A 12,046-nucleotide genomic window follows, 5' to 3' on the forward strand; every position below is an offset into this window, starting at 1 on the left:
TGCAGGAGCCAGGGTGGAAAACTGGAGGAATGTGGAGGATTCCCAGCCCTGAGGAGTCCTCCTCTTGCAGATTTGCCCATAGCAAGGATGGAAACTTGCAGCTTGCTTGAAAAAGATCTGCTGTGGCAGCCGTGGGTGTGAATGGCAGTGGGGCATGGCTGGGGGTCTGGTGTGAGGCTGGGATTTCTGCTTGGGGTAAATCCGTGGTGCTGCAGCTGGTGACAGTGCATGCATTGGGGGAGAAATGTCATTTTCTGGAAGTGCATGTGCTGGCTGGCACAGGGGCACTGCATTAAGAGTGCAGATGCTGGTGCTATAAAAATATTTAATGACATTTATTTGACATGTTAACCCTGGGAAAAAATTGTTGGAAAAATTCTAATCTCTGTAAATCTCGAGTTACTTTTCCTTATTAGACCCAGAATGGATTTACATGTCATCACACAGAAATTGGGTGGTAAGACAGAACATGCAGCTTCATCTTTTGCTACCACAACATCCTCTTATGGAGGCTTTTCAGGTACTGCTGCTCTTAAAGTGCACAGGTGAGGCAGACTTGTGTGCAATTTGCGATGCTCCTAAGAAATGAGGGAAACCAGCATATATTTAAATTATCTTTAATGCCACGTGCACGTGTCCTAAAATGTACTTCTGTCCTTTGCTGCCTGAACCCTGTCCACCAATCCTGAAACTCGTCTAATCCCTGGTGCCAGCAACAATTCTCTCTTCTGGCAAGCACCTAAACTGGGCTGAGGGTTTTGGAGGTGGAGAGTGGCTGCTTCAGGGGACAAGTTTCCTGCCCTTCAGGTGCCTTGCCAGCTTGGCTGCCCAAGGCTCTGTTCCTGCAGCAGCTGGGTGACAAAACGGGGTTGCCAGCAGCAGCACACCCCCACAATGGGGCTGTTCAAATCCTGTTTTCATTCTTGCAAAGTTTTGTGTGTTCCCAACGTAACCCATGCAGCCAGAAGCCGCTGCTATCCTGTTACGCAATTATTATTTTTATAACCAGACGGAGAGATGTTTTAGCACGAAAACAACGTCCAGTTTCTCTGGCTGTGAAGTGAGCGCTTGCTGTGACCTCATGTCTGATTTGGGAGGGTTTCAGGGGCTGCCAGCAGCCTGTTTGGCAGCCAGGGGGCTGTAGAGGGGGTGCCCCAGGTGCGATGGGTACATCTGGGGACTCCCACTCCTCCCATCGTTGCTAGCTGCCACATGTCTCCCAGGGCACAGGACAGAGCCTGGCAGCACAAAACAGCAGCTCTGAAAGTGGCACTGATGCCAGGCAGTGGCACGGTGCTCCCTGCGCTCGGGCAGCCACAGAGCCTGGCTGGGCTGCCCTTGGGCACCCAGCTGGTCTGCCAGCAGCTGCAATTTATAGCAGCTTTCCCCCTCCAGCTGGGTGGTCAGCAGATAGGGCAGTCCCTGAGAGCTGGAAGATGGGGGTTGATGCAGCTCTCGTCCCATCCGCAACAGGGCTGTGCTGCTGCAGTGCACGGGCACGTGGTTAAGCACTGGGAAAGAGGATAGGGAATTGTGTCTGGGCGTGCAGCCCTGCTCTGTGAAAGCATCCCTGGTGGCACAGGCAGAGTGGGAGCTTCAGATAAAGTTTATTCTAAAAGCTGTTGAGTCACAGGATGAAGAAAGGACACCCTTCCTTTCTAAACTCATCCTCAGAGAGGAGCCTGGGTGCAGCTGGAGCTGGACTTTGTCAATGGTATATGTCTAAAGGATTATACAGGTGTAATTGAACCTTTATACAACTTTGTCCCACAGGACTGAGGATGATAAACCTAATGTATTCATATAAATATATTAAATGATTTGTTTAAATTGATTACAATAATGGAAAGGATTAGAAAAGAAAGAGCTTAACCAGAATTATTTACTAAACAGTATGGATAACTATAACTACTACTGTAGTGCACTGTTTTTGAAGCAATATTAAAGCAATTGTATTAAAGCTAGCTAAACAATTATCAAATAGAGATTGATGTGACTCACCCATACCAATGACCAAGGGCAAATCTCTGACTCAGCCTCGAGGAGTGACCTTGAGGGGTGTCCCCACTCAAGGGAAGGATCTTCACCCAGCTTAGGGAGGTATGATAGAAGTCCTCACTGTGCAAAAGTGTGACTGGCCTTTTATAGTATAAAGTGATTGACTTTTTAGATTACGTGTTATCAGACTTAATCAGCAAAATACACTTTGTGCTGAAAAAGGCATGAGCAGCTCTTTAGCTTCTTCTTCTCTCCACTCCTGACTCACTTCCATATCAGAGTGTGCACATTTGTGCTGCTCCCAGCTTCAGTCAGGGAGCATGTCTTGCATGTCCTCCTGGTGGGGTCTGAGAGTTTGGGCAAGCTGGTCTGAGTATTTTTCAGCACTAAGAACAGCAGACCCTCCTCACTTGATGTTATCACTGCTCCACAGACCCTCCTCACTCAGGCCTTCACTGATGAACTTGTGAGACAAATTTCCAGCTGCTCTATCCCTGCTTAGGCAGAGCATCCTGTTACACCTGGGAAATAGCCCTCAGGCAGTGGTCAGCATGTCCCTGCTTACACTGCCAATGCTCACCAGATCTCCTGTTGAAATCTTTGTGATGTGGGCGTTTAATACCTCGTGGTGCCTTGGTGTGGCATAGTTTCAGGTGTGAAATCACAAAGTGGAGGACAAGTTCAGGTTCTTCATCCATGAGTTCCCAGGGAGTGCCACGGGAATGGCCCCGTCCCCCTCAAGCTGAGACCCACAGCTTGCCCCTTGAGTCACTCACAGACGAGGAGCTCTCCAGCTTCCTCTGTAGCAGATGCAGGTACACAAAATAAACTCAGGCTCCTGCTGTGTCTTTTCCTGCTTCAAGTGATCATTTATGCTGCCTTGAATTTTTGGCCCTGCTGACTTCACCAGGCTTCCTGTTTCCCAGGTGCTTGAAGGGATTTATTACTTTTTTTATGGCTTTTGGAAGGCGTTTACCAAACTCTTTTGGCCGACCTCTTGGAGCTTTACCTTTAACCTGTCAGCATTTACCATCCATTCTGGTTTTCTCATTTAGATGCAGCTTCAACAGTTTAGATGAATGTCTTCTCATTTTCAATAGCCTCTTTTCCTCTGCAGTCAAGCCTTGCTTTCCTCCCTTTTGCCTTTACAGTATCCTCCAGCCAGACGCTGCATGTCTGCTCTGTTGTCCCAGTGGGTCTCTCTAAATAGGCTCAGAGCCTCCCACAAGTTTTTGTTACCCCTTTCAGTTTCTTCATAAAAACAGGTTCTCACTTTTGATATAGTTTCCTTTTTGAAATTAAATGCTTCTGCAATGGATATGTTGACCTCTATGGAGGTGCTGGCTCTGGAGATGAACTGGGGGCTGCCAGGGGCCAGCAGCTGCCGCCTGAGTGTGCAGCAGTGGGGGCTTCCTTAGGGAGGAGCAGAGACCACTGCAGCCCTTCTGCTCCCTGGAATCATCTGTGTGTGACCAGGAGAGGGTAAAATCCTCCTGGTTGGGCTAGGAGAGGGTCTGGGCTCCCAGAGCCCCTCTGGAGCTATACCTGGGCAGCTGCTCTCAGGTCCCACTCTCACCCCATAACTCTCTGGAGCAGTGAAGGCTGGGACACCCCATTGTCATGCCTCTCTTTGGAGCTACTACGGTTTACAGCAGCAGACTCAGGGCCTTGGAGCCCAGAATGAGGGTGTTTGATGTCTCTTGTGGCACTGTGCGGGTGGGAAGAGGGGAGATACCAGGGAGGGAGCTGGGGATAACAGAGCTGTAGTCATCAGCTTTAGAGCTTGTACACTGAGTGCCCTGTGCCCTCTCTGCCTGTTCCCCTGGGAAGGGAGCCCCTCCACAGGCCAGGGGTGCTGGGGAACAGTGGTGGGGAGGGAAAAGCCCATCAGCATCAGGGCAGGCAGGCAGGGGCTGCCTGGTGCAGGAGGCTTTTCAGGGCAGAAGGGACATGGGACCATACCTGGGGCTGGCACAGCCTGGAGGAGAGCAGGATAGGGTGGGTTTTGGACTGATGCTGCTGAGCACAGTTTGCTTTTAGTCTTTGTGGACTGTGTGGTGATTGCTCCATGGACATTCCCATGCCTTCCAGAGCCACTGCACGGTGAGCCAGGCACCCCACTACACCTCTTGCCTTGCAGAGGGGATGTGGTGGGCAACACAGCCAGCACAGGGAGCCAGCAGAGCCCTCTCCAAGGGTGCCAGCCTCTCACAGAGGACTCAGACCCTGGGGACAGAGTGGGAGGTCACAAGTGCTGCACCCCACAGAGGCTGCTGTCAGGCATCAGGCTGCCTCCCAGTCCTGAGGATGTTTCTCCTGCTGTTTTGCAGATATCCACGAATTCTATGATTTCACGCTGCGCTCTGCACCCCTGCAATCTCCGAGCCTGGATGCACGTCATGGCACAGCCAGGCAGCAGCTTGGGGACAGCGAGCCCAGCTCCACAGTCACACCCAGAGAGCCCCAAAACCTACCTGAGGTAAGAGCCACTCTCATGGTGCTGCGGGGCCAGACCCTGCACACTCCTGCACTGAGAGGGATTCAAGGGGCACAGCAGGCTGCTGGCCACCACAGCCTGCCCAGCTCACATCCAGGCTGTTCCCACACATTCTCTGTGATAGCTTGTCTCATTAATGAGGCAAGCTCTCTGGTTCACAAGTGTTAATTGAATTACTCATAATGCAGACAGCTCCAGCTCTGGCTCCTGCTCTGCAGTTGCAGCTGGATTAGTTGCTCCCGTCTGACGCTGTCTCCCATGGAGGCGTTTCAGCTCTCTGATCCAGCCACTTTTGATAAGTGAAGTAGGTTGAGTCTTTCAAGTTTCCAATTTCAGGATTTTTTCCCAGCTCCCAGATAACTTGTGTCTCTCTTATTTGCATTCTCTTAAATTTTCAACAGCCATCTAAAAGATACAGCACCAGGTGGAGAGGCAGGAATTGAGCAGTAGGGCCTCAGTTATCTCAAAGGCACCAAAGTAAAGAAAATTGCCTCGTGTCTTTGTAGGCCTTCTTTCCATCCCCCACTCACTGCCCTACCATGGGATGCTGTGGGATCCCCCTAATCTAGATACACTTGTGCAGAAATGCAAAAATTCAAGGATTCCTCCTTTCAGTGAAATAACCCTATCAGATAAACACCGTTTTCTGCCTCACAGATTGAACTGGCTCCCCATCATATACCTGGGGGGACTCCAGATTTGAGTGTCACACGGGGAAGATGGAGCTGAATGACATCATCTAAGGAAAAACAGGAATTTAAAGGAGTTTGGGGATCAAAAACAGAGGGACAAAACTGCCCACAATCACTGCAGGAGATACGTGTCCCTCTGACTCAGGAACCACTTTAGTTCCATCTGTTCTTGACCTTCTTCACATTGCCAGTCCCTCTAGTTAAAGTCAAACCTACAAATCTCGTATGTGGTTATGAACACATTCTTAGTGATGTTGTACGATAGGCACTGGGATCCTGCTTTGGTTTTTTTGGGTGTCCTTGTAGCCTTGATCCACCCAACAGTCAACTCTGCTGGCAACAGCCACCAGTCTCTGTGGCCAGGCCAGTCTGTGAATCCCCAAGGAGATGTGACATTCAATAAGGACATTTAAAAATCAGTGTGGAAACAAGCAGGGAAGCAGCTGTGGGCCTTGCACAGCTGGTGTGAGCGGTGCCCCTGCTCCCTCCACTGTGCCCTGTCTGCAGGGGGGATGAAAAAAACATCCAGTCTCAGGGCTTGCTTGCACTGAACACAGCCCAAGCCACTGACACTGTCAAATCCCTCCTCCTTTCTCCAAAAAAATGTGTTTGAGGCGTCTTGTGTGCTGAAACGTGAAATGCAGCCCCTCAATGGCACAGCCCCAGAGTCCCTGGCCAGCAAACATCCACCATCACCTGCAGTGGCCCTGCTGGCCCTGGGGCCAGTGCCAGGCAGACTGATGCGAGAGATGGGATGCCCACCATCGCTAAAGACACTATTCCCCGTGCATGGGGGAAAGCTCATTTTTGGCCCTTCCAGAAGCAGTGGAGAGCCTGGAGGGCAGCTGGCCTGCCCCTACCCACGTGTTCCCCCATGTCTTGTTTCAGGACTCCTCCCGGGACCGTGAGCAGAGGCTCCCCACGGGAGCTGGGGACAGTGCTCCAGGGACACCGCCACGGCTGGTGAGGGTGACAGCACGGCGGACGGAGGCACCGGCCAGCGTCTGCAGCCTGGTGCTCAGCTCTCACAGCACCCTGCCCCAGGTGAGCCTCCGTGTGCCCCACGCCACCTCCCGCCCTGCCAGCCCTGCCAGAGGCTGGCACTGAGGGGACAGCGCCGGGGCCGTGTGCCCTCAGCACTGCGGGGATGGCATTTGCCTCCCCTGGGGCTGGCAGTGTGTCCTCCTGGCTGCTCTGCTGATGCTCACACCAGGAAACCAGGCGGTCACCTGTGCCAGGGGCTGGATGGCACTGAAATCATCCCCTTGCGTTAGCACTTGCCGTGGCCCCGTGTCAGCCCTCAGGGCTCAGAGGGGCAGGTGGATGTGGCGCAGAAATAAAGAGGCTGCGTGGAGCTGGAAATCCTCCCAGGCCCATCCCTCTCGCCCCCAGCGCTGGCACGCTCCCGCGTTGCAGATTTCCGTATTTTTTTCTCCGAGCTCTTAAATGGCAGGTTCGCTCCTCAGCTTCCCGGGAGCTTTTCTCTGCTGTCTTGTTTACTTGGAAACACCATTTATTTGGATGTTCATCGTAAAGCTCAGCTTCCACCTGGTGCAAGAAAATCATTTGGGCTACACATTTGAGGGGAGTTTTAGGGATGAGTGAAGGGAAAAATGCACTTTTGGGAAGGATGAAGTGGCCAGGAAGAATGGAGCTCACCACAGATTTAAAATTATATGAAAACGTTGTTTTTCTTGGCAAAGTTTGAAATAATGCTTGTTTGCTAAGTCTAAGTCTTCTTCCAAAGTATTTTAAATACAAAAATTGCACTGCCTCTTTCCTGTCCTTTTTTTAAATGTTCCCCTTCTTTTTCTGGACTGCAATAAAATGGGTAACACCCCATTTTTTTCTCTTACTGTTTAATTTCTCCTTTTCCTCTTGTTTCTCTCTACATTTTCAACCATTCACCATATCTTTAGCAGTTTTTCAAGGGCGAGAGTGGTTTTCTGAATATGACAAGAAGATGAGCTTGGCTGCCGATTTCCATTTGCCAGTGGGTGGGAACCACCACCACAGGGGAGTCAAAGGGCAAAACCCATGAGGGGGTGAGAGCCTGAGCAATTGGGAACAGATTCTGTTGTGATTTTAAGGGATTTTCTTCCTAACTGTTCCAGGCCATGACGTGCAGCAGCTCTTGCATCCAGCCCCAAACGTCTGGCTGAGTTGCAATGTCTCCTTTAGCAGCAGACACCTAGCTTTGATTTTAAAGCTTCATGCAATGAGGAATCTGCTCTGTCCCTGGTCTGGCTGGCCTGATGATTATTTATCCTTCACATTAAAAATGTGTATTTTACTGTTAGCCTGGACTTCTCTTGCTTTAGCTCCCAGCATCAGGAAATTTTGCTGCCTTTGTTTGCTAGGATAGAGGACCTTGGCAATCAGAAATGTTCCCAACATGTAGGTATTTATAGATGCGTTTAAGTTCCCTCTTAACTTTCCCTTAGATAAACTAAACAGATTGCCTTCTTCACTCGCTCGCTGTTGAGGCAGGTTGTTCCAGACCTGAAATAATTCCTGTCATTCTTTTCAGCCTCCTTCTTTCCTAGCCTGTGTTGGCATGGGGCTGGTCCTCAGTGCCAGGTGCTGGTGCTTTTGGGGTCACCCATTTGCAGGGACTGCAGCTGCCAGCCCCAAGCAGGGGGTCACTGCCCTGAGAGGGAGGAACAATGGGGACCTGGGTGAGCAGATTGGGACTCTGGGAGGACTGTGCTCTGGCAGGGCTCTTATCTGCAACCTCCTTCATCCCAGAGGATGGTCATTTCACAGCATGGCTGCAGGCAGAGCAGGGAGCTGGAGGTGGAGAGCTGTGAGGATGGTAGTGTTCAATGCCAGGCTTTGCCTTGCCCGTAGTCCTGCCTGAAACTTGGCTTTCTGCAGAAACCCAGCAGCTTTCCTGAAAACTGGAGCCAAGCAGTGCTGGAGAGCTGCAGGCTTCAGCAGAGCTCCTCTGCAGCAGCCCCTGTGCTGGGATGCAGAGTCCTTTGTCACAGTGGTGAGCCTTTTCCTGGGATGTCACCTTCACTGCTGAATACAGGCCTTGCCCTGACAGAGGGGAGCATTTCTAGCAGACCCCCATGTCAGCGATTTGGACCATGAGACAGGATCAGATGCCTGGGGCAGCCTGTGCTGATGGACCACGACACACGCCCTGTTTCTCATCCTTCACTCCTGCATGAGGGCACTGAGGACACCTCAGCTCCAGCCAGCATCACATCCCTTGTCGGTTCTCAACAGCCCCAGCATGCAGGACAGCACCTACACACCCAGCTCCTGCCCTGCTCCATGGGGACTTCTTGCTTTCCAGCCTTCATTGTGTGCTTTTTTTGCCACAGGCATTTCCAAAGCAGGTTTCAAAAACTAACTGAGATGGCAGATTGCACTTGGAAGAACCAGGGAAGCTTTTATAATAAGTGATAGTTAATGCTAGGGCAGGGGAGCACAGGCTGCAGGGCAGAGCAGCTGCCACCCTGGTGCCATCAGCCCAGGAACAAGAGCTCTAGTGGACACCCTGCCACTGATAAAAGGCAAGAAGATGAGCTGGCTTTTCCTACCTGAAGTAAGTGCAATTCTCTTATTGCATCCATCAATGTAAATAAGTTTTCCGTTATCCTGGCTTTGTCCTCTCCCCTGCCCACAGCTCTCCACGGCATTGTTAACAGAGCAAAAGCTACCGTGACCTGCTTCAGCCAGGAAGATGCATGTCAAATAGATTGCCTCTCCACACAAATGCTTCCAGGAACAGGAAATTTCTGCCTGCTGGTGAGGATATGGGTGTGCTCTGAATAGCCCTGCAGTGTGCAAATGGCTGCTACAAAGGAAGAGGTGCCGGTAAATACAGCAACAACATATGCTTCCTGTTGAGGTTTAGTGGGCTGAAACCATCCCTCCATGTGAAAGTGGATGTTCAGTCCTCAATGGGGCAAGAGCAAAGGGACTTTGCCAGATAAAATGCCCTGTTGAGGCTAACAGAGGTGCAATCCTGCCTGAGTGCTGGGGCTTGTGGGGTTTTATTTGCTGAATCCTTCATTCCAACCTTTTTCCGAGCCCTGTCGTTGCCGTAGCAGGTCTGCTCAGGGCTTTATGTGCATGTGCAGTGGGAAGACTCACGAGGATGCTCCTCCTGTGGCCGGTGTTACTTGCCTGTGCTCCCAGGCTGCCAAGGAGGCTGCTGCTCTCAGTAAACGCCGTTTTCATCCTCCATGCAGGGAGCAGCCAGCTGTAAAGATAAATGAAAAAGGAACAATGCCGCTGATGAGCTTAGCAGGTCTGCTCAGGGCTTAATGTGCATGTGCAGCGGGAAGACTCACGAGGATGCTCCTCCTGTGGCCGGTGTTACTTGCCTGTGCTCCCAGGCTGCCAAGGAGGCTGCTGCTCTCAGTAAACGCCGTTTTCATCCTCCATGCAGGGAGCAGCCAGCTGTAAAGATAAATGAAAAAGGAACAATGCCGCTGATGAGCGGAGCTGTGCGCCTGCGAGGAAGCGCTGCTCTTCCCCTGCCACCCCTCTCCTGCTTCCCAGCGCGGCTCTGCAGCCACTCTGACTTCATCCCTGTCGCCGCCCCTCCGCCTGCCCGTGCATCCCTCCCGTCGGCCAAGGCGTCCCTCGCTGCGCTGCCCGACGCCAGCGCCACAGCTCTGTCCTTGCTCAGCCTGACAGCTGACACGGAGCAACAGCAGGTCCTGATATGATGGAGAGCACTAGCAAGGCTGCTTCAGAGGACAGGCATTCCATGCATGCTCTGGAATCACCGGTGAATGAGAAACCTCGCTGGCAGGGGTCACTGCTGCTCCGGCAGGCTCCGGGTGTGTGGGATGCCTCTGAGCGTGCCCGCAGCGTGAGAGGTGCAGTCTGTGCTTCAGCCCTGAGGCCAGAAATGTCCCACTCCCCCTCCCTGTGTTCCAGGGAGGACACAGCTCTGGCAGAAACGCCCTGTCAGGGTGTTAGGAGCCCTGTCTGCTGCACCTGCTGCTGAAGAAGATGCATCCGGCTGCCCCATAAGTCACGGCTCAAGTGCCAAAGAGGTCCATGGAGCTCCCCGGGGCATTTGGCAGAGAAAGGCAAGCTGTGCCGCCAGCGTGGCGACCGGCTGTCTGCTTCTCCCGTCCTTCTCTCAAGTGTTTTTTCCTCTTTCCCAGTATGCCTTTGGCCAGAGAGAAGGGCGTGCCCGTGCTGTGCCCCTTTGCCTGGCAGGAGCAGCGGGACAGGATGAGATGGGCGTGCGGCAGATGCTGCAGCTGCAGAGATGCCGGCTGTGAACTCCCTGCTCCCCTGCCTTGGCTGCAGCCTTACCGCTCTCCATTTTCTCTGTGAGATACAGGAGAGGGGAAGCACCAAGGAGCTGTTTGCTGTTGCATGGGGCGTCAGGGAAATGTAGCAGATCTCTGTTGCTGGCAAAGTCTGACAATGAGTGCAGCCCCAGCAAGAAAAGCCCCCTGTCAGGTTGCTTGGTTGCACGCGCCCTGCTGTCCCCACCACCCCATGCCCTCTCTGTGGGCTGACTGGGCAGGCAACTGAAGCCATTGCTGCAAACCAGACTTTACCAGGCCACTGCTTTATCTCAACCTGAGCCCATCAGCATTGGCCCTGCAACCCCAAAATCCCAGGAAGTGGCTGATGCTCAAGCAATGGGAACACAGAAGCAACCAGCTCCTGGGGGAACTGACCCCTCCCCATTGCATCCCCCATGCAAGATTGAGAGCATGCTTATTTTAGGAGAAGCAGAGAAGAAAAGCAGCAACCCACAGCCCAGAGGCCCAGAGGCTGCTGCCCAGGGTCACTTGAGCCATTTTGTGCCTCAAGGTCGCTTCAGGGCATTCAGATGCTCTCCAGCAATTTTGTGTTTTGACACTGCAGACACAGGCTCAAAAGCCAAAGTGCTGAACTCAAGAGGGTGTCTGTGTGTAGGAACACATGCAGATTGAACCACACATCAGCCCTGCACAGCGGGGACACCCAGCTGGGCAGCCGGCTGCCTGTGTCCCAGGCATGCTGCTGCTCAAAGGTGGGGTCAGCAAGGGCTGTGTCAGTAAGAGCTGTCACTTCAGTGGACATTTTGGGGTTGAATGGCCTCAGCTTTACTAGAGGCTCTTGCTGTTCCTGCTGCAGAAATGAACATGCTTAGACTTCAGTTCTCCCAGCTCAATATCCAGCTTCAGCAAAGGATGAAGAAGTCAGTAGAGCCACCAGGCTGTCAAACCAAAATCTCATGCATGGTCACCTGTTCCTACTCTACTTGGGGACTTTTTGTCTAAAACCAGCAGCTAAAGGAAGATCCTTGCAAACACAAAGGTGTTTCTGTCTGTGCAGCATAGGAAAATCTTGATGGATATGGTGTCTCCATTCACCCAAGTCATTGTCATTGTTTTGATGGTGTGAGTGCATGCAGCACTCCCCATGTGGTGGTGGAAAGGGAACAGTGAGGGGGAAGCTCTGAGCAGTGTCCAACAGAGAGCCATGCTCCAGAGCCATCCAGACAGGCTTGGAGTCCATCCATCCTCCCTCCAGATCAATGCTTCAGCTTTGTTTGCCTCCATGTAGTGTCTGTGTCTGCCTGTCCCCAAGAGAGCACAGCTGCTGGAACAACTTGCACACTGACATTCATGCTGATGGGTTTCATGTGTAGCTCTGAAAGCAAGAACCAAGACCATTCACAGGCATCTCCAGCAGGATGGGGACTGATCAGGGGCTAGGCCCATCAGTGCCTTGGCCAGGAGCTCAGTGAGCTGCTGCAGTGTCCCTGCTGGGTCTCTGTCTGCTCTGCTCATCAAGTTTGCCAAATGTGCTGATGCAGGGTCCACACAGCAGCACCCAGGTTCCTCCTTTCCTGCTTTGTCTTGTCAGGTGATGAACCATATTCCTG

At 52.3% G+C, this 12,046-nt stretch overlaps 1 protein-coding gene across 1 annotated transcript in view; it reads left to right on the forward strand.

The window, feature by feature from the left end:
• The window catches only part of DLG3 (discs large MAGUK scaffold protein 3), a 77,675-nt gene that overhangs the window by 5,532 nt on the left and 60,097 nt on the right, over positions 1 to 12,046 (forward strand). The window contains exons 2-3 of the mRNA XM_017737568.1: positions 4,329 to 4,477; positions 6,076 to 6,231. Of these exons, the coding sequence (XP_017593057.1) occupies positions 4,329 to 4,477; positions 6,076 to 6,231 (305 nt within the window). The remainder of the gene's footprint in view (positions 1 to 4,328; positions 4,478 to 6,075; positions 6,232 to 12,046) is intronic.

The sequence above is a fragment of the Corvus brachyrhynchos genome, unplaced genomic scaffold (genome assembly GCF_000691975.1).
Source record: "Corvus brachyrhynchos isolate BGI_N302 unplaced genomic scaffold, ASM69197v1 scaffold346, whole genome shotgun sequence".
NCBI classification, from domain to species: Eukaryota; Metazoa; Chordata; class Aves; order Passeriformes; family Corvidae; genus Corvus; species Corvus brachyrhynchos.